We start from the raw sequence: 22,946 nt of genomic DNA on the forward strand, positions 1-22,946 counted from the left end.
CGGTTAACCGGTTAACCGGCTGATTGAACACCCCAACCTCAATCTATGTCTCCCAATAGCCTCTAACGGTTTCTGGCATAACCTATTATATTCTAGTCAAATTTCACAAAAGATTACATATACTTACAACAATGTGATAATATAAAGTAGATGAGAAACCGTCTCAACCTCTTTGTAACAATACGACTCACAATAATCATTCATTTTCTCATACATCTATCGTCAATGAGAATTCTGTCGTGAATAACACTCTAACAAAAAAAGATCTTGGTAGACATTTTAGACTCCCATAAGTTTTCTCAACAAAGATCAATTGGACTAACTTTATTGAACAAAGTGTAACAATGTGTCATATTAAAGTTATTCAGATCACGCCACCGCATAATCCTATGAAGACGAGTTTAACCCCTTGTTTCTAACCATGAACAAAAGTCTATCATTGGACATGATTTCCTCTTAGTTCAATCTTCTTTTATATCTAATACGGTTAGCAAAACCACTAGATCAAATTTCAAATATATCTTTGACCGATGCATCTCTACAAATAGAAATAGAAGCAAGGTCGGGGAAAACCTTTACCAAACATTTATCACCACACCAAGTGTTGTCCCAAAAACTAATCGAACTTTCATCACCCACAATAAAAATCAAATTCTACCGATAAACCTTCAATATGGCATAAATATCACCCCAAATGTTGCATCCCACAGGTCTATAAAAATTCTTGTTGAACCAACCAAACTTATCCTAACTATATTTATATTTAATCAATTTAGTCCAAGTACTCTCTTGCTCATATTCAAATCTACTACACCATTTGGATAATAAGGTTTTATTAAGAGAAACAAGATCGTGAATTCTCAGTCCCTCTTGCTCTTTTATTAATTTAACCTTCTTCCAGCTCACTAAATGAGAAATTAAGGAATTAGACGATCCCCATAAGAATTTACACATAATTCTCTCCATATTCACATCCACACACTTTAGGAGAACAAACAACGATATCATATAAGTTAGCATTGAAGAAATATCTCTCTTGATAAGGACTAAACGACCTCCCATAGAAATCATCTTACTTTTCCAAATGAGAAGCTTCCTCTCCATCTTACTGATGATCGGATCCCAGGAGACTTTGGAGCAAACTTTATCCCCTAGAGGGAGCTCGATATACATAGTCGAAAAAACCTCAATTTTAAATCCCAAAATATATGTTAGTCTAAACCTTCTCCTATACGAAACTGAATTAGAGAAGAAGATATCGGATTTACTCCAATTAACACGCAGTCTTGAACACACTCCACATAACCAAAGAATATCACAAAAGTGTTTGAAATTTCTTTTAGTAACCTGAATCATGTAAAGAATGTCCTCTACAAACAATAAGTGAGACGTAGAGAACGGAGATCGTCTCGCACCGCACTCCACCCCACGAAATACACATGTATTTTCATAATACAACACCATTCTAGACATGCCTTTCATAACAATAACAAATAAGAAAGTGGAAAGAGGGTCCCTTGCCTTCTACCCATTGAACTCTCGAAGAAATCCTAAAAAAACATTTTGTTTTTATAATGTTAGAGAATGGAGTTATTTAATGTGAGTTGAGTGAGTTTTTTTGAGCTGGTAATCATATAATTCATATATTCATACACAAAATTATAAATATAAATCAACAATCTTAAGTAGTTAAAATATTCATGATACATAATAAAGACCCATGTTCGATTTTATCCTGTCAGACGCAACTTTTAAATTATTACAAAAAATTCTTATGAAGAAACCATATGAGATAGTTGGTTATTCAAAGTGGAAGGTAAAAGATCGATAATGTTAAGATGGTTGAGTGCAAAATGATCAAAGTGAGTCGTGAGACTATTAATGAGAGGTCCATGGGAGAATAAAGAATATTGATAGTTAAATATGTGAATAATATTATTGCTTGACAGAAGTGAAGGTAAAGAAGTCAGTGATTATGATATGGTTGGTTTGCAAAATAAGAGTAAAAGAGGTTGGTGATGTTTAGATGGTAAAAATGCTCGAATTAAGGTCATGAAATTAGTAATATGAGAGATTCATTGAGAATAAAATATATTGGTGGTTAAAAATGTTAATGAGATTATTGTTTAGCCGTAGTGAAAGTAAGGTCACAAGATGGGATGTGAATTGGATTGATGAAAAAATGTGATGAGATGGTTAGTTTGTCAAAATAAAGATAAAAAGGGTTAGTAATGTTGAGATAGTTGGTGCAAAATATTAGAAGTGAGGTCACGTGATTAATAATTATGAGGTGTTCAATTGGGAATAAAAATATTGGTGGTTAAAATATGTGAATGAGATGATTAAAAAATATTGGTCGATATCCTCACTTTAATAATAACATTTTCTAGCGTCCGTATTTTATTCGGACGTTATTTAACCCACATTTTGCATCTAGTTTCTTTGTAATACATGCGGACAATATAAATGTACGTTAAAACATGTTTTTTACTGGTGTGGGTTTGACCGAAGTGAAAGTGAGGGATAAGAGGAAGTCGATTAGATTGGCGGCAAAATGTGATGAAATTGTTGGTTGGCTGAAATAAAGTCACGAATAGTAATAAGAGGTTCATTTGGGAACAAAAGATATTGATGGTTAAATATGTGGATGAGATTGTTGGTAGACCGAAGTAAAGATTGAGATGGTTGGGTGCAAAAAAATATTCGAAGTGAGGTTACGAGATTTAGTAATATGAGAGGTTCATTGGGAAAGAAATTATATTGGTGGTTGAAATATGTGAATGAGATGGATGGTCTTGACCAAAGGGAAAGTAAGGTAACGAGATAAATGGTCGATTGGATTAGTGGATAAATGTGTAATGAGATGAATGGTTATTCAAAGTATTATAAAAATCAAGTACTTACCGTACACTTGATTTGAATAAAAATTATAATTTCTAGGTTTAATAACCCAAGTCATTGTTTTGAAACTATGAACTTAATCTCTCGTCTCTCTTTACCCCTCCAGTAGACCATTCTCTCGCACCGATCTCAAGAACTCAAACATATTTCGCATGCATAAATTCAGTGATAGCTAAAAGACTCGAGCTAGAAAAAAGATTAAAGACGCGTAGTTAAATTGATAAGTAGCGATCGCAACTTAGGGCTTCTATTTACTCTTTACAAAGAGTGGTGCAAATCTATGGACGAAGAAAGATGATGTTATGCGGTCGGTCGGAAAGAATTTATATGTAAAAAATCTTTGAAAAAATGAGGGTTTTGTTTAGAGATGTTATGTGTTACGGAAAAAAATTACCGAAAGGCCATTGGTGACCTTTTTGAATGTTTGAGAGTCATTGGTGATCCTTTCTGAACATTTGAGGGGCGATTTATTTAAAAATAATAATTCAAGAGCTAAAGTTAAGCGATTGGAGTAATCGGAGAGTCACCCAAAGTAATTTATTATTATAATTATATATTAATACTCTTTAACTATTTTGACCAAAACATATTCAACATCTCAAAATCACACCCATCAATCTTTTCTTAATAAACAAGTTTATTTCGACAAACTCAACCCGAACAAGCTTTTACTTTATTTTTAGAGTTATTTTGATAAACATATATGAGTATAAAAAAAATAGAATGCATTTTAGAATTTTAATTAGTTGATAATTTCATTATTAGGTAGATAGTGTAGATTTTGTAGAGTAATATTTAATATAGAAAGTATGATTAAATTAGTTTAAATAAAATATATTAAAATTTGTCAAACTTTTTAAAGGGTTCAATATATTTTTGAATAACAATAGCATTAATAAGTTGCTTGAAAATAATTTTAAATAACGCATCAACGACAACGATCAGTGCCGGCCTAATATGTTTGAAGGCCTTGTGCAAGATATCAAATGCGGCCCTAAGTACTCCAAAAAAGAAAAACACCAAAACTACAAACATAATATCATAAATAAATATCTACGCATACCAACAATTAAGATCACAACAACAAAAATATAAAAAAATCAAGGCAAATTTTATGGTAAAGCTTATTGAATTTACTTCAATAACAAATGCTTTTGTTACATTGTCTTCAAAAGGAATGACCAAAAGTCTGAAATCTATTACAAAGACACGACATGCAATATAATTCTACTAGAATTTTACCAATTTGAATCAGCCGATGCAATACTCATTAATTCCACGAAACGTCAAGCTTTGTTTAGCTAAATATTTTACGAGTGCAAACAATCTTTGTAGTACCTTTCGCCAATGTTCAATCTCTAATTTGATTTGATCCTGCAACACTTTATCTATTACTTGATTAGTTTCTAGTCGTTCACGTAACTCAACCCAAATCAAGTATAAAGTTATATGGTCTGAACTTCGTTCATGTTGCATCAAACTGTGAGAAAGGTGCCCCCAATCCCTTATTCCATCATGTGCTAACTGAGAAAGTTTTCGTTTGGTCTTGAAGACTTTACAGCAGAAGCAGAATACTCTGTCGATATTCTTACAATGCACAAGTCAATCTCGATAATGCTTCGGCCCATTTGATAAGTGCATAGTATAGAATTCAGATGCGAAACGTCTGTTATTTGATCCATTTTTCGGACCTTTTCCTATCAACACATCTCTTAGAGGACCTTTTTTCACCAATAAATCCCTCAATTTAGGAGAAAGATTATCCCAATTTTTAGGATCAAAGATGTTGGGAATATCATCATTCCCTTCCAAACCAGGCTCCACAGTTTCTTCTACATTAACATCAATATCTACTTCAAAAGGTTCCTCCATTTGATTCTCTATATTTTCTTCTAGGCCAATATCAACATCTTCCACAGAAGGTGTTTTGAGTCTCCATTGATTGCTCCACATTTTCTTTTACACCAACATTAATGTCTACATCTACCTCTATATCCCATGAACATTGTGTTTCGTTCCTTTTATTGTAAACAAATTTATCCATAGCCCCTGATTGACTTTGAATAAATTTATCTCGTTCCTTTATTCTTTTGCGTTTGGAACTACCCTATTCATGTTTTTTTATAGTTATAGGAGTCATTCTAACATTTCAAATTTCATCACATTAATAAATATAGTTGACAAATAACAATGACAATAAAATAAATTGTGATAGAAGAATAATGAATTGATTTTTAAAATTGCAATGATTAAAGCTAAAATCCAAAAAGTAGAGATTACCAACAATTGTGGAGATGAGACGATGGTTGAACGTCGGAGTTTGGAGAAAGGACAGGGTTGGACTTTGGAGATAACCTTCGGCTGGTCACAATTCACAAATTGTGTGCTTGCCGCTTGGGTGTGTCATGTGTGGTGTTGGAGTGGATTAGTTTACCTAGCCGGCCCTAGAGTTGAGCCTCATTTTTTAATATATATCATATATGTATTTAATTATATATATATATATATAATCTTTTTGGTTACCCTACATTTTTGTGGCCATGTACAAGTGCACATCTTGCACAGCCAATAGGCCGTCCCTGACAACGAGTAGCAAAAAAACAACCAAGGCGTTAGAGCTTGTTGGACTATTTTAAGATTATTTTTAAATAATCATTCACTGTTCATTTTATTTTTTATAACATTAAATAATAGATTTATATTAATCATTTTGTGATTTTATCTAAATTATTCACATTTATATCAAATAAAAATATTTCCCAAGATACAATAAAATATCAAACTACTTAGTTTAATACTTAGTATTATTGTTTAGTTTTTTTTATTGGAAATCAGATCACATGCTCATACTGCTGTACAATACCAACAAAATAAAAATAAACAAACAAATCTTTAACCACAATCTAAAGAGTACTTTTAGATATAAAAAAGACATTTTAGTAATTTATTCTATAAAAATTTCAAATAATATACTTTTTTGTATCAAATAAGATTTTTTCCATAGAAATCATAAAAAATCTAAAAAAACAGCAAGATCAAACAAGCTCTAGATGTAGATGTAGTTGTATAAAAATGTAAATAATGGTCTTGTTCCAAATTCAGTTATTTAAATAACTTTTCTCAATGAAAAGTTAAGTTTAAGTGTAATTAAACTTTTTAAATGATATTAATATATGATAGAACAATATTTTTAAAATATTATAGATATTTTAATACTTTTGTTGATAATTTTATTAATTTGATTTAACGAGTTAATTAGAAAAAAAATAGTTAATATTTAAATAACTCAAATAGTATTTTTATGTAATAGAGAATAACTGTTATCACCCTACAATTATTAATATTTGTTAGGGATAGATTTGAACACCTAATTATAGGTAAAAATACATGATCCATAGTTAATATTGAAAATAAACAAAAAGATCTTCTAAGAACAAAACTAAACTCCTCTTGATCTTGAAGAATTTAATATTCACCTTCATAAGGACCTTCTTGGATCTTCTTGAATTCCCTTGATACCAGCTTGTTATCAAAACTAATAGTAAGAAATCGAAAAATAAAAAATGGGTTCAGTCTCTCTTTGCTTGTAAAAGTTGAAGATGTTCTAAATCCTCAATGCAACCGAAGCCAGGTGTAATCCACCCAATTACATGGATGGTCCCTTAGGCATATTTAGATGAGGTTGAATTCATTTTCTAAGGCCATATTTAGATGGGGCTCCTCCCACTAAGCATGTACTTGTTATTTATGTTATTAATTCATTCATTTATGCATTTGGTTAAGTTTCCAAAGGCGGAAAATGAGTTGTGAGCTGCGATTAAAGCTCGACTTGAGTTTAATTTATGATCAAGTTCGAGCCGAGCTCGAACTGACTCGTTTAATATTCGAGTCAAGCTCATATAATTATTGTTCAATGTCGAGTCTTATAATAAATAATATATTTTTTTATTTAATAAAATCTAAAATTTCAAATAAATTGTAAATATTTAAAATTTTAATTTTAGTTTAAATTTTTCGAGTCGAGTCGAGATTTTAGGTAAATATTAAGTCGAGTTCGATCTCATATTTATAGTTGAACTAATAAATACTTATTCGAGTCGAGCTCAAGCTGGTTTGAGCTCCCCTTGACTCGTTGGCAGCCCTAGTCGGAAGTTACTTGACCGGCTCACTTTTATGTTTCCAAGTTAGAAAAAGCTTTTGTTGTTTTGGATTAAACTTGGAATTAATTGGGAGTGCTTGAATGTTGGATTTTAACTTTCATTTGATTATTTTGTTTGTGTGCATTGAAATGTCTCTCAATTAAATCCCTTGTTTGTTGATGTGTTGTAATTTAGAATCAAATCTATAATACAAATTAATTTTGATTATAAATAAATAAGATTCCATATGACCAAAAGAATCTTAATGCAAGGCAACAATGGTCTATTGTCATTGTCAGCTGTTTTTTTGTCCTCTTTCCGGATAACAACATTATAATTATTACATGATCCTTAATAAATAATATTAAGGTGGAATGAAACTGATTTTGAAAATATGTGAACTCAAAATATCAATATTAAATAATGTTTTATTTTTAAATCTAAATTAAATCATGCCACGAAAATTGGTGCATCCTTTAAAAAAATAACAATAAACTATGCCTAGAAAATCTAAATTAAACTCATAATTTATTATATCAATATAAAAATTTAGCAAAAACAAATGTTTAATATTTTGCACAAAAAATTGGCACATGTGTTTTTTTTCTTTTAAAGATTAAATAAATAAATGACATTATACATTGAAAATATCTAATATGAGTAGTCAACTTGAAGAAAGTGCTCAATTATTAAATCGATCATATGAATTCTGAACTATTCCAACTTATCACATGAGTGTGTTTTTAAACTAATGTTTTTTTTCTTGTCCCGATTGATCCTGAAATTATTTTGAATTGAATTTAGTTGAAATATGTTAACAAATTTAAAAATAATAGTTTTATATTTTTGTATTAGTGTCTTTCATAAAATAAACGGTATATATTAACTTAAGTTCCTCTAATTTAGAAAAAAAATTCAAACAAATTTAATAACGAGGGATATGAGTTAATTCGATGATACCTCAACCGCCAGCTACCGGATGTAGCTAGCTGCGCTCAGTGTAATTTCCAGTCCCCATGCGGGTATATACCCAAGATGGGAAATTTTCGAGGAGTTTGGCAAACGGCGAGGCCGTTTGATCAGGCTAGAAGACTCCCCTTAAAGGCATTTTTGGCAACAGAGGATCCTCGTTTTCGTCCTTCTTATGTCTGCAAACTCCACCGAGCAATTTATGGCCTTCAACAGTTAGGGGCAATACATACCAAAAGGTTCGAAGAAGGAAAGCGCGTGTAGGCCCCCGTAATTCGAGTGAGATTGTCATGGCGCTTTCTGTGATGCTGATTTGGCTGGTTCACATGTATTTCACTTATTGACACCTATACATAAAATGAAACATAATGTTCTTCATTTGTTGATTTTTATCTCTTTGTAAAGGTGGTCATCCCTTAGTGGATAAACTGATAGTATAAACTAACCAAGGATAGGGAAAGAAATGATGTGGTATCGTTTATTGGTTAGAAAAATAAAAAGAAAAAATGTAAGAAGAGAAAAAAAAAATTATTTTTTCAAATCAATCAAGATCTATCAAACTTTAAAATTGCAATTATATAATTTTTTTAAAATGTAAGAATTGTAATTTCAAATGTTTAAAATTCAAAATAATTTCAAATTTACACCTTTAATTCTAAGTGTGAAAACAATTCTTTTGTTAAGATTAGAAGCCCAAATTATCTTCTAATTTTTAAATGTTGAAGTAAATTACTTTTTTAAACCATTTTCCATCAATTTGCCTTTCCAACTAAGCATAATTTTGTTTAAATTAATATGAAAATGCAGTAAATAATGATATTGAACACAACAGAGATTAATTTATGTTAACCACTTAAACAAGGAGATAACTATGTATAATAATATTGTAGGAGTCACACAAGTTAAAAAAGAAAGCGAAAAACAAAAACCTTAAAACAAACCAAATATCATTTTTCAAACCCGCAACAAAAGTTTTCCCAACTCAATCGATGAAATACTTCACTTTTTTTGCTCAGACGTAAGTATCGATGAGTGATTTCCTCATCTCGTCAACAATGGTGCTTGGCTGGGCTTCTCTCAACTTGAAGACACTCTCTATAACAGAAAGTTCAGTAGCAGTTGTGTCTGACCCACAGAAGGCCATCCAGTCATTAGCAGTCAATCCAGCTGCTACAACTTCACTTCCCCGGTTCACAGTCCCAGCCACCAAAGGAACTTGGAGGAGGGTTGACAACTCATCCAAATCTTCAATAGATGTATGTGGATGAACCTGATGGATGGATGCCATAAAATTGTTATTATCATTTGAGAATATGTGATTTATGGCACGAAGACAATTTGGAAACAGTTTGAAACCCGAATCAATACTCAAGAAAAGTTTGTGGTTAGATTTCGTTTGGTAACTAGGAGTGTAGCTGTTTTTGCCAAGCCCAGGTCCAGATACGACATAACAATGCAGCAAGGGCTGCAACTCTTGCATGACTACTAATCAATAACTAGGGCCTTGTTTGATGTAGTTTATTTGAGATTAAATTCAAATAATCCACTATCACATCATTCATATCATTGATTAAAATACCAAAATACCCAATATTTAAAATATATATATATATATATTATACTCCTAATGTCTCTTTACCCAAATAACTTGATTTTCAATAACCCAAATCAAGATTATTTGCAAATAACCCAAGATCAAACAAGGCCCAAGTACAATATATAAGCCTTAGATTTCAGAAGAAGTACTAACCAAATTAAATTTTCAATTTCTAAATGTTAGCATCTCATCCAGCTACACAAATGTTTCCAATGTAGACGTGTCTAAAATCCATCAAATGACCATTATGAGAGCACAAACGTGAATGAATTATAAGGGTCCAGCTTCTCAAAACTTACATAACAGCTACATAATGACTTGTTTGATTCGATCTAGTTAAAAAAACCTTAGAAAAGTTCAGTGATTTATTTGATCATCAGCTCTGTTCAAGGGGGGTATTATTTAATCTTCTTTACAAAAACAAAATTGGTGCAAATTCTCATACAGAGAATAACCCTGTTATTTCCAGAAAAAGATCAGAATTATAGAAACATACCAAGCCGCCCTTGTTTGTGAAGGTACAGTAACTTCCAACAAGAATATTGCCAGCAATAGTCTGCCTAAAAACTTCAACCCCAAGAACATCAGCAATCATCTCCTCCGTTTCCTGGAACAAGTTGGTCACAATGAATAAATGTTGAAGAGGTTTGCATCACAGTTAAGGATTTGACGTCACCACTTGATTATTTACTTACATATCATCATCCATCATCAAAGAAACTAGATATGCCTTAACAATGATGCTAAAAATACGATTGGGACTATTTGTTATGGATCATTATCAGAAAAATCTACCTCTTTTTTATCGCTAAAAGTAACAATGATCTAGAAAATAATCTGGAGAATGATTCAAAAATAAATTTTATACCCAATAAATCAATAAGTACAGAATAATCTAGATCATGATCATGAAGTTAAATAAAAGAAGAGGTTTCACATTGTCCCAAACTCAGCGGCACCATCTAGTTATCACAGATACATTAATTTTCCTCCATTGTGCTAGAGATTGTGACAAAATAGTTTTTCCATTCTCTATGAAGCTATTCCTCAAATAACATTAAATAAGATTGAATATCACGAGAAGTAATAAACCCAAAAAGTAAAGGCAGGCCACCTTGTCAAGATCAGGGTGTGTAAGAGCAACATAATCATTGCATGCTATGCAATTTCCGAGAGCAGAAAGCCTCTCGTCTATCCGTTGCACCACAACTTGATCAGGTAAACTGTTCTTCAGGTGTTGAAGTTCTTCAAAAGACAGTAAAAACACACATATAAATCCCAGAAAAATCAGCAGATTCGGTTTGTAAATGACATAGACACAAACATGTTGAACATGCTATTCTCCAGAAAATTCATTGTAGAAAGCCAAAGAACCAAGAACAAAACTAAATAATTACCATCCCAAAAGATACAAAGGCTATGTTTAGAATTAGGAGGACAATTCTAATTTTGTTGTTTGTTTAATGATTTAACTAAGAAATTATAACTGGAATTCCACCATTTTCACTAAAAAAATGCAATTCCAATTCATTGTAATCTTTATGTTGGTATGTCCTATTTAGGGTTTGGTATACTAGGGACTTGAGTTGGACAGACATAGTTTTAATATCATTATGTTTCGATAGGGTTTCGGTTCACCAGGCCATGTGCCAGGCTAACACTTTTTCGATGTGTGTTCCGCTTGTTAAAACCTCAGTCCAACACGCCAAGAATACTTTGAAATCCCAATAAAATATTTTGGATTTGTATTTATTAATTTAATGAAGAATAAAAGAAGACTAAATGAAATTTCTTAGGAATTATAAGTTTTCAAGCATAGAATTCAAGTGTAATTCAATTTCAATTCTTATAAAACTATAATTCAAAAAGTACATCCATCCAAATATAGCCAATAGAATTTCCATACAGCTAGAAGAACAAGCTGGAAGCTCAGGAGAGAAAGCAAGGGGAGGTATATATTTTCTATCTTGTCAGCAACATATCAAAGATGCAGTTATGCAAGCCGGATTCATTCACAAATCACATGTCAACTTATGGTACCCAGATATGTGAACAGATAATTCAACTCCCAAAATACCAAATGCATCAAGCTAACCCTAGGATTGCATCAATATTCCTATCACGATATTTCTTTTCCTTTCATTAATCAGAAGATTGAAACATGATATTACAGCATACCTTGGTCTGTGGTGGTATGAGGCAAAAGAAGCCCATTTTTGTTTCCTGAAATTAAACAAATTAAACTTAGTCATACAACTACTAATAACTCCATTGTAGACTTTAATATACATACCAGCACATAACCGTCCAATAATCCTAGTACCACCAATAGAAGTCTTAACCACAGGAATAACATCTGCCAAATCGGTCTCAAACACACTGCACACAAAAACAACAGGTAAATTATAACTTTATCCTCTCCATACTGATGGTATGGAAATTTTGGAAACAAACCTGTAGAAATTTTCTGAACCACCAATTGCAACAAGGCAATACGCATTTGTCAGCTTTGAAAAAACACCAATTTCACATGAATTCTCAAATTGAAGTCCTGCACAAAACCCATCCATAAAGTTTCCAGAAATTTTCTGGGTATAACGAACTGGAAACTTTGAACTTAAACAAAAGATACCCAGTATGAACAAGAAATAAGAACTTACTAGTCGCCATAACGAGAGAAGATGGGTAGTTCTGATAATAACTGGGTAAATGAACCTGTGAAGGGAAGAGACGAACCCATAAATAAAAGTAAGGAAAAGTTATCAATTGATTCGTAATCCAAGATCAACTGCTATGGTTTAACAGTTGTTGATCTGATAAGAACACTAGATATTGAAGAAAGAGAGAAGGTATACCTAGAAATTGATCCTGAAGCTGGTAATTTTCTGTATGTGAAGTTATCTTACAAAGATATATGCGTCGGCTCGAGCAAGGAGAAGTGTTTGAGAGAGAGCAAAGTTTTAAACCCTAGCGGCTAAGGAAGGGGAGGGAACCCTACTTGAACTTCTTCTATTAACAAATATCTTAAACTACCAATCACCACTCATTTTTAAATTAATATTCAGTTTATTATTTATTTAACAAATCCTAATCATTTTAGTAAAATAAATAAAATTAAATACTATGTATTTACTTTTTTTATTAAACAATAACATAACTATTATATATAAATAAATATTATAATTATAAATTATATAGTAGAGTTAACTGTTATATTGGATGTATTCAAATTTAAATAACTATTATATATAAATAAATATTATAATTATAAATTATATAGTAGAGTTAACTGACAAATCAATAATCATATTTAAAAAATAATGTGTTATAAGAATTGGATTTTAAGGTTTGAAATTAGAATGAGAATTTTAATAGAATTTAAGATAATATATTTTTATAATTCCCTTAGCTGTAATTTTAATTTTTTATGTTTTTTTAAACAAAAATATATTATTATATTTTTCTTCATGAGAATCAATTTATAAAAAAAAATTAATACTTAGTTATCCTAATATGTTGTAAAAACAAATAAATTAATAATATAGATAAAATATATTTAAATTACTTTAGCTGAAATAACAAAGTAGAGCTTCTTATTAGGACCAATTGCAATTCGGGATATTTTCTTTTAAACTTTACAATTTGAGACTCCTTATTGGGGTTAATTGTAATTGAAGTTATCTTCTTTCGAATTTCACAATTTGAGGCTTCATATTAGGGTCATTGCAATTTAGGACATTTTTATACAAACCTCACAATTTAGGCTTCGTATTGTTAAGTTTGTACAAAATTGGAGTTTGTTATAACGAACATGGACGTCTTTCAAAAAAAAATATTTCGTGGTCTTTATAATTAAAAAATTAATAGTGACATGTACTTTTAAATATCACCTATTTTTTAAAATAAATTTTAGTTCATTAAAAAAAATGAAAAAGAAAAACCCTAAATTCATCCCATCTCAAATTAAACTTCATCATTCACTTCATCCCTTTCACCCTAGTTTGACTCCCCTATCATTCACCTTGCATTGCTCGACTACCTAACCTTACCATAACTCTCTTCCTCTTCACCTAACGATGAAATAAATTTGAGTCAGACTTAGGGCATTTAGAATTATGCGTCACTATTAATTTTTTAATTATAAAAGTCATGTAACACATTTTTTGATAATGCGGAGCCCCAAATTGTGAGGCTCGAAAGTAGATGTCCCAATTTATAATTGGCCCCAATAAAAAGGCCCAAATTATGAGGTTCGTAAAAAGAGGTTCCAAATTGTAATTGACCTCCCATAAGAAACCCCAAATTGTGAGGTTCAAAAGAAGATGTCTCAAATTGTAATTAGTCCCCAATAAGAAGCCCCACTTTGTTATTTCGGCCATTTATTTTTATTGTATTTTTATTTCAAACATAGGAATAAATTGAATTACAATTCTATAATTTTTCAAACAAAGAATTGAATTATATACAACAGTCACAATCACAGATAAAGCGTGAGGCTGAGAGACATCAATCACAAATAGAGCGTGAGGCTGAGAGACAATAGTCACGAGTAGAGCGTGACCAAATGCGAAATTAGATTATTGAGATGAGGGAGCAAATGACCATGATATTATCCATGTTACTCCGTTTTTTTACTTTATGTGTATTGAGATGATTGAATATTGTTTGAATTAGTGTTTTTACTTATATAAATGTTTTTGACAAAACAACTATTTAATATTATTTACATTGTCAAATATTAATAATACGAAAAAAAAACGGAATATATAATTACATATCAGTAACATCATTACAAAAAGAGAGTTGTTACTGAAATAACGATATTAGTAACGATATTGCCTTTGGGAGAGTCGTTATTATATCTATATCAGTAACGATATTACCATTGGAAAAACCCTTAATACGCATATTCATTACTAATATGCGTCTCAGTAACGACTCTATAATGTTGTTACTGACGCTTTTAACATCAATAACGTTTGTTTCGATATCGAATAGTAATGGCACTATAAGTCGTTACATAAAATTATCAGTAAAGACATTTTGGGCTTTCAGTAACGATATTAGCGCTTACTAATACCCCTTTTTATATTAGTGGTAATTTAATGTCAATTTCTATTTCACTCATCTAAACATACCTTTATACTAATTCAAACAGATATAATATATATTTTTAAATATACAATTAAAAAAAACTATTTTAAAAGATAAAATCATGATGTACATATAATAATCATAATTTTGCTATTTTTGGGTAATTAATATCTTTTTAATTAAAATTTTATCAATTCAAAACCATACTTTTTTTTAATCTTCTAAGCCTAGTTTGTACTCCTTATTGTTCTCTTCGAAAAGTTTTTATATAAACCATATTTGTGCAATTGTTTGTGAAAATTTGAACACATAATTTTGAAAATATAAATTCTACTTTTTTCACGTTTCTCTCTTCCATCTTCCATCGTTACCGTTTACACTACTCCACTAAACGGACTCCCACCTTTATAGTCCGGTCTCCAAACTGGAAAGTCAAGTCTTACATTGTCTTAAACTCTGAAAGTTATAGTAAGTTATTTAAACCCAAAATTATATTATTAAAGCGTATATAATATGTTAGGCAGGTTAAAGGACGAATTTATGTAGGGGTTCGGGTGGGCCGAAGTCCACTTTGATTTATTTTTTTTTACGATAGAAATAAAACATTACCTTTAATTTCTTTAATTTTTTTTAATATAACACATTGTTTTTTTATCTAATTATTAAAAAAATGGTAAAACTTTACTTTTATATACTTATTTTTTTTTAAAAAAAATCGTTATTATATTAAGCTCATCTTAAATTTTTTTCAAACCCACCTAGTTCGAAATTCTAGGTCCGTCCCTGTGCAGGTCATGAAATAGTATGTTATTGAAGTTTAGATAATATTATATAGTAACTATTTTTAATGAGGTACTTAGTAAATAAAAAATTGAGCATTATTGGTTATTGGCGGCTATTTACTTAAAAGTTTATATAATCAATCCGACTTTTTCGGCTTCTCAAGTGATTTAAGATCAAATCATTCAATCAAACTTGATTTTGTCAATATAAGAGCTCTAACAAAAATCACATTTAATGTAAAGTTCACTACATTTCCATCCATGCAAACCATATCAAAAATCAATTCAAAATAGAGTAGTTTGATTAATGTGTTTGTTGAAATTTCATGAAATGGTAGTAATACTTTCAATTCAAGCAAGAAATTACTTTAATTTAATCAATTGAATTCTAGATAAATAATTCAAATATAACACCACGTGAATCATTTATTTTTGGAGGTTCGAAAAAGACAAAAGTTTGAAACAATTTTGAGATTAAAGAGTCAATCTAAAAATGCAAGATGCAACTATTACTTGAAGTTGCTCGGATGTGAATAAAAAAATATAATCAATCACTTAAATGTCATTTTCATATTGTCGTTCAAGAGGACTCCCAGCAATTTAAGGCAACAAGTATTGACAAAGAAAATATGATAAACAAACTATTAGAAATACATATTTGATTAAAATGTTAAAAAGAGAATTAACAAACATTATTGTTATGAATGAATATTCATTTTCCATGGTAGATCATATTGACTTGTAGAAAATATTAAGTTTTTACAACCATTATTCAATGTTACATCAAAAAATATTTTGAGTGACATTCAAAATATGTGAATATGAAAAGTGGAAAACTATTATGATTGACAACAATCACAACATAGTTGTCATACCATATGATATGTGGATAAATAACAACCAAAAACAGATACATATTGTTACAACACATTTGATTGACAATACTTAATATTGTAAATTTGAATAAATTTTTGTTTTATTTGTAGGTTCATTAAAATCTTGCTCAAATTTTATTAAATTGCTTGATGCCCAGGAACATTGACACAAAATTATTCACTAAATAGTGTGGATAATTGTTCCACAAATGATAGAGAAGTTGCAAAAGAGCAAATTATTGATCCTGAAAAGATTTTTATTATATGTACAATGACTGGAAGAAGAGAGCAACGATTGCGAAACAGTTGGAGAGACTGAAAATTTACAATATAATGAAAATTTATGAAAGAACGAGAATCGAGTTGGTAACAAAAGACAATTCTTAGTTAACCAAATTTTGCTTTATGATTAAGAACGGTATAAGTAGGCTCAGCCAGCCATACTCATATTCTCAAATATATTTCGGTCTCATTAGGTTAGCGATTTCTTCTAGAACACCTTTGCAATTCGATTTCCTCTAGAACACCTCTCAAATAAGCGTTGATTAGTTAATCATCTGTAAAATTAAGCATATGTTGCATGATATCTATAAATCAAACATTATGATACTTAATTAAATCTATTTGAATTTAATAACATCATTAATGAGATTCACAAAATGTGTACATTATATGTAATTAGCTACCATCTTGTCTAATTTTATTGTAGAGTAATGCTTAAATTCGTTTTCACTTCATACATTCTATTTACCTAAATTTTTCTTAATACTAGTCGTTAAAAATGGAAGTTTAATTTTACGCCAATGAATAATTTAATTTGGTTTATAAAACACCAATAAGTCGTTATTATAAAATAATTTGTATATTTGGTCTAAGATTAACACTTTTAACGAATTAGCTACCAATATAAATAAAATCAAACACGTTTTAATTTGCCTATGAGAAATGATATCTTATCAAATCAAGTAGGTGAAGTATAAAAGTGCTGAATATATCATTTATTTTGTCTATATAGTATCATAATCATAAAAGTAGAAGTAAATATTTGTGTCTATTTACCATTTGTTTTTGGAATTTATTTATATAATGACTTGGTAAGTCGTTTAAAAGAAAAAAAAAATGCTCAGGTATTCACTTTAATTAAATCTAAACTTTTCAATGTCATATGTCCCATTAATTATTCTTTGAAAGTCATACATATTATTTTGATTTAAATCAATATTAATTTTCTCTACTTAAAAAGCTTAAAAATATAAAAGTTACACAAATTCTCGTAAATATTATTTTTGAAGTTAAATAACATTAATGTCCACATGGCCAGATTGAAATTAGTTGTCCAACCCTGGTGTAATCTTAATTTATTATATATATAGACATTATTGTATTATTAGTTGTAATTTAAGCAACAAAAATACTACTATATAAATAAGAAATACCTACTACATTAGTTTCCTATACTAATAAATTATTAAGTAGATTTTTTTTTCTTCACAATCTCAAACTATATATTCAAGTCCCTGATAAATCAGGTTAATTACAATTTGATCCCACAACTTAACCCAAAACAGGCAATTCTTCAAATGGTGGAGATGAAGTTACATCTTATTTCAAGAAGAAAAAAGAAAAACTATCATTCTAGAAAAGTTTATGGTCTAGTAACCAATTTAAACTTTTGACCTAAAAAGAATACATCATGATCATATTATCATATAGAGGTATATCATCAGTAAATCATACATCTTTCTACACTTCTAAGGGACAACTGAAACAAATTGCACATAGCATCCAACAACATTGATTCACAAAAAAAAAAAATTAAATACAAAAAAGGATATGGAAAATAAAATCTACAATGATCGTGTTATGCAAGATCAAACCTGAAGAGTCGTACATCACCTTCTTCTCCAACTATCCAAGAACATATTTCAGCTGAATAAAAAAACCCATGTTAGAACTCTGGAAGCACATAATTCAGCTGAAAAAAAATGCCATGTTCGAACTGCACATGTTTCTTCTGTAAATTAGATCTTATATCTTATAATTATCGAATAGTTGCAGCAATAAACCTGGCCTAATCACACTCGAATTCGTGTCTATATAAAGACTACAGATAAATCAAACAATAAAGACCCCAAGACTACGAGTGTATAAGACTAACCACTAGTCCAACCTTAAACTTAGTTCAAGTAGTTAGGGTAAAAGTGTTCTTTTTGTCTACCAAAAAGACTGTTTGGAATTGGAATTAGAATTTCAATTCTGAAATTGGGTAAGATAAAATGAAACCAAAAAATTGTATCCATTCAATTTCATTATTTTTTGAAACAGGGTTTATTATTTGGAAGATGCAAGCACGACCCTCCAAAATCATGACCCCCACTTCAACTAGTGGGGGTCTGAGTGGAAATTCAATTAGACTATCTTCACCTGAACTACCTTTAGTGGTTTCAGTTTCAGTAGAATTATAATTTCCTATTTTTAAGTCATCAAACTAACACAAAATTTGGAATTGAACCCCAGTTCCAATTCCGGCCAAACCAAACATAAGGTTGTTCAGTCCGGGTTGGAATTCGGGTTTACCCTAGAATTGCTCACCCCTAAATACAAACCCTAATATGGACATATTCTTAAACAAATACATCATGTTGAATAGATCCTTTACTTCTAGCAAGTAAACATCAAATTGCATACAAGGCACCAATAATGAAATCTAGAGTTAATTTTATGGAGAAGTAAGGAAGGAAACTTACCGAGCCGCTTGTCATGCTTTAACAATGTCCCCTCCATTATATTTTCTCTTGTCAGAGGACTTCGAAGAGAAGAAACATCTCTGAAACCACGACACCTTCTTCTTAACCAACTGTGGCTTCTCGTCTCTTTTGGCCACAAGCTCAGCCATATACTGAACAACAGCCTTTATACAAAGTTCATCCATTAAATAAAACTGGTTAGCATCCCATTACTTAATGACCAATTGAAAGATCAATAAATTCTCGATTGCACGTGTAAGAATGATTACCTGCGCACCTTTTCCCGCAATCTCCATAGGTGGAAGTTCCAAAGGATTGCCTTCCACATTCAGCCTCCGTAATTGAGACAACATTCTAAACGATTCAGGAAGAAACCTTATCTGGTTATTACTCACATCCAAATCTTCCAGCATCTCGAGATTCCCGATTGATCGTGGCAGTGATCGTAAATCAGCAAAGTTATTGCTTACGTTTATCTTCACTAGTGTCGTGGCAAAACACAAGCTCTCTGGTACAGACTCGAGCTCGTTGAAGCTCACGTTAAGCTCTTTCAGGCTCGATAATGACGACATTGTGGTTGGTAGTTGTCTTACGTTGTTATAACGAACCGAAAGAATCTCGAGAGACCCGATTCGCCCAACTGCTTCCGGAAGTGCTTTAAGACGGTTATAGTCCGCGAGAAGCTCCTTTAACGACAAACACTGGCCAATGGCATGTGGGATTTCTTCAATGTTATTTGTCTCGATATTTAGTATCTTCAAATTTGTTAGAGCTCCGATTGTTTCGGGAAGGGAAGAGATTCTATTGGAGCTTAAATCTAGCTCCTCAAGGTTAACCAATCTTCCAATTGTCTGAGGAAGTGACGATAACTGGTTTCCTCTCAGGTCAAGAGATATAAGGTTAATGAGATCAAAAAATGATCCTGGAAGCTCGCTGATCCTGTTTGAATGTAGATCCAATTTCTTGAGCGATAAGAGGCCACCTATTGTGGCAGGTAAAACCAGGAGCCGATTCTCAGACAGATTAAATGTGATTAAACTCGATAGTTTTCCAACCGAATCAGGCAGCCACTCGATTTGGTCCATCAGTTTGTTCTGAAGGTTGAGTTCTCGAATACCCTTCTTGGAGGACACCTCAATCAAACTAGCTAACTTGATTAAGCTCAACTTTTCACCATCTTGGCCTATAAGAATTCCAGGTCAAGATCACACGAAGAACAAAATCAAATCTTATTAATGATGCTCCCATAGAATAGAACAATACATATAATGGATATTACGAGAACTAAGGGCAAGAGCTTCTTTTCAAATCTATAGAAATGTACATTTTCAGCTTAGTTTATGAAATTTTGAAGAATATTTCAGAGCAAGAATAGATGAGGGTTTGATCATTCAAAAATGAATTGAATAATGAAGAAGTTGAATACTTCTATTCAAATAATAGATTCCTGGTTTTCTCAGAAAAGCAAAAAAATAAAAAATCATTAACAGTTCACTAACCTGAGAAGCTCGTTGCTCTTAGAGAAGAGTCGACAATCTGAGGTGGGGGAACGTCGGCAGGCTGGATTTTACTACCATAAAATGAGGGTTTGCTTGGCTTCAAATAGGTATCGTCTCTGCTTACTAATTCAACCTTTCTGGGAGGTGCGTTTTCATAGAACAAGGCTGAATTGGAGATAGTTATTGCAGCCGGTGAATTGATGCTACCGGCAGAGAAGGAAGCAGAATTTGTCAAGGACAAACGATTAGAAGAAACCAATGATGTAGAAGAATCCGAAGCAGATTCAGGAGAAATACAATTAGATGCTCTCTGAATCATTTCGTCGAACAGTTGGTGTGCATTCTCAAAGTCGAGTACTTTTATTGCATCTCTTTTTTGCTCTCTACTCTGAAAATACACCCAATTCTTTTGCAACTCCAGTAAAATCATGAAAAGCTCTTCTGCAATCTCAACACCCTTCTTCTGCTTCGAGATAGATTCAAGCCTCGCTTGATCTTCGTTGTCAACATTACGGATCAAAGTTTTAGCCGCCTCCACCTCTTCAATCCCGGGTCTCGGAGGTAGAGATCTGTGAATTCTCATAATTTCTTGCACCACTTCGTTAGTGGATTTGAGAAAGAGATAATCCATGAGTAACCCACCTAATAAAACGGGGAAAAATGAACAAATATGTGAGAAGAAATGAAAATCACGGCATTTGTGAGGTAAAGGAAGGAAAGAAAGGTCGAATCGGGTCCGTCAACGCTGTAGAAGCATCATGCAGTAGTAACATTGCTCAAATTGAGGCAGTTGCAGTGAGTTTAACTAGTGAACAACTACTAAAAAGGGAAAATTGATGAAAAGGGGAAGGGGGGGAATGAAAAGTTCACACCTTGTTTGTTGATGAAACCAAAAGTGGATCAAGAAGAAGAATGGGTTTTCTTCTTGTTGTTGTTGTTGTTGTTCTGCTGATGATGATGATGATGATAGTATTAAGTATATAGTTTGTTTATGGAGATGGAGGGGTCCTCCAAAGCCCCAGCATAGCAAAGTCCAGCTAAAAGTTGAATGGCGGCTCGCTGTCCTTGTCCATTGTTATATATCCCGCTGGAAATACATTTTATCTGTTTCTTCTTTTCTTTTCTCTTCTTATCCTTTTTCTTTACTTCAATGGTAAGAAATGGTTTTCATCAAGCAGTAAAAATTAATGTTTGGATTAAGGTCTAAATAACTCAAAGCTAGTTTCATCTTGAGTTTTTTTAAATTATTTTGAGTCTTTTTGTTTGATAAAATTATGGGTTATATGAGATTTTTATGATAAGATACTTTATTGTGTTTAAAATTAAAATTTAATAAAAGTAAAGGATTTTTTTTATTGATAAATGAAGTTAATGAATGGTTAATTATAGAGTATAGACAAGGATGAGGTAATAACGTAATTATTATGTGATGCGAGATCCAATATGATTGCGAACTTGCTCTTTTAGAAAATTTTCGTAGTAATTGGTAAAAAAAATAAAAAAAAAATATTATAGTAATTTTTTTCTCACAATAATGAACCTCCACTCACTGGGACGTGGCATTTTGATCTCTTAGATCAAACTTTTTTTTTTAGGAAAACGGTTTAACAATATTTCATTAAAAAGCCCAAAAGTGGGAGGGATCAATAATCAAAACTAGACAAACCATAGTTTTGATTGTAAGATGACAAACAAAAGACTCGAAAGTTTCTGAATGGTGACAGTCAAATCACATTATAAAACACAGATTAAAATGAACAAAGACTACAATCTAACTATCCCAACCTATGTTGTCTCCATATTCGTCTTTTGACCATATTGCCTTATTCTACATCTCAATCTTCTCGCGTTCTTCATGAAAGGAGATTGAATTAAAGCAGATGATGATGTATGTCCGCTCTAATTGTTTAATCTACTTCTATATGACTCGTACTAACATAATAAAATGTATTCTTTTTCAGGATTTCAAGGTTTTTGTCACTACTTTTCTCTACTTCAGTTTTCCGTGTTTGAGAATCAACAACCTTAGTTTCCTTCTCCTCTGTTATATCTTTGTTTTCATCTTCTGCATCTTCCTCTTCCTTACATTTAGGTTTATCTTCTTTAGAATCCCCTGTTTCATCAATTCTCTTTCCTTTCTTACTTCCCTTTGAGTTTGATTTCTTTTTGTTCCTTCACCCGAATTCTGAATATCTTTCTCTTTAGCATTGCTTTCTTTTGCTGCTTATTTTTCCACAACTGTTTCATTTGTACTAGGAACCTTGTGTTGCTTGGCTTCTCCATTCTGCATTTGTTGTTCCTAATTTGCTTTTTGATTGGTCATTAATTTATGGCATCTCATTA

At 31.4% G+C, this 22,946-nt stretch overlaps 2 protein-coding genes across 3 annotated transcripts; both read right to left on the bottom strand.

Moving 5' to 3' along the window:
- Nucleotides 1-8,830: 8,830 nt before the first annotated feature.
- Nucleotides 8,831-12,608, bottom strand: LOC124940466 (eukaryotic translation initiation factor 6-2-like). Its single transcript, XM_047480988.1, has 8 exons — nucleotides 12,462-12,608; nucleotides 12,267-12,321; nucleotides 12,061-12,157; nucleotides 11,900-11,985; nucleotides 11,785-11,829; nucleotides 10,721-10,851; nucleotides 10,103-10,213; nucleotides 8,831-9,279 (listed from the first exon to the last, which is right to left on the bottom strand). The coding sequence occupies exons 2-8, from the start codon at nucleotides 12,274-12,276 to the stop codon at nucleotides 9,022-9,024; spliced, it is 738 nt and encodes a 245-aa protein (XP_047336944.1). The 5' UTR covers nucleotides 12,277-12,321; nucleotides 12,462-12,608; the 3' UTR covers nucleotides 8,831-9,021.
- A 5,427-nt stretch (nucleotides 12,609-18,035) lies between these two features.
- On the bottom strand, nucleotides 18,036-21,681 carry LOC124938812 (plant intracellular Ras-group-related LRR protein 4-like). 2 transcript variants are annotated; one of them, XM_047479327.1, is made up of 5 exons: nucleotides 21,476-21,676; nucleotides 20,604-21,245; nucleotides 19,374-20,287; nucleotides 19,105-19,268; nucleotides 18,036-18,286 (listed from the first exon to the last, which is right to left on the bottom strand). In XM_047479327.1, exons 2-4 carry the CDS (start codon nucleotides 21,232-21,234, stop codon nucleotides 19,116-19,118), a joined length of 1,698 nt encoding a protein of 565 aa, XP_047335283.1. In that variant the 5' UTR covers nucleotides 21,235-21,245; nucleotides 21,476-21,676; the 3' UTR covers nucleotides 18,036-18,286; nucleotides 19,105-19,115. The 2 variants fall into 2 exon arrangements, with proteins under 2 accessions (XP_047335283.1, XP_047335284.1); XM_047479328.1 differs by lacking the exon at nucleotides 18,036-18,286 and having other exon boundaries at nucleotides 19,113-19,268; nucleotides 19,382-20,287; nucleotides 21,476-21,681.
- Between the last annotated feature and the right edge of the window lie 1,265 nt (nucleotides 21,682-22,946).

Source organism: Impatiens glandulifera, chromosome 5 (genome assembly GCF_907164915.1).
Source record: "Impatiens glandulifera chromosome 5, dImpGla2.1, whole genome shotgun sequence".
Classification (NCBI taxonomy): domain Eukaryota; kingdom Viridiplantae; phylum Streptophyta; class Magnoliopsida; order Ericales; family Balsaminaceae; genus Impatiens; species Impatiens glandulifera.

Excerpts from the sequence above, each read along its gene's own strand:
- LOC124940466 (XM_047480988.1), bottom strand. Across the intron at positions 10,852-11,784 it reads TCATACCACCACAGACCAAG|AACTTCAACACCTGAAGAAC; the intron begins GTATGCTGTAAT and ends TGTCTTTTGAAG. Across the intron at positions 9,280-10,102 it reads TCACAAACAAGGGCGGCTTG|GTTCATCCACATACATCTAT; the intron begins GTATGTTTCTAT and ends TCCATCCATCAG.
- LOC124938812 (XM_047479327.1), bottom strand. The coding sequence starts at position 21,234 with ATGGATTATCTCTTTCTCAAATCCACTAACGAAGTGGTGCAAGAAATT. Across the intron at positions 20,288-20,603 it reads AAGAGCAACGAGCTTCTCAG|GCCAAGATGGTGAAAAGTTG; the intron begins GTTAGTGAACTG and ends GAATTCTTATAG. Across the intron at positions 19,269-19,373 it reads TTGCGGGAAAAGGTGCGCAG|GCTGTTGTTCAGTATATGGC; the intron begins GTAATCATTCTT and ends CTTTGTATAAAG.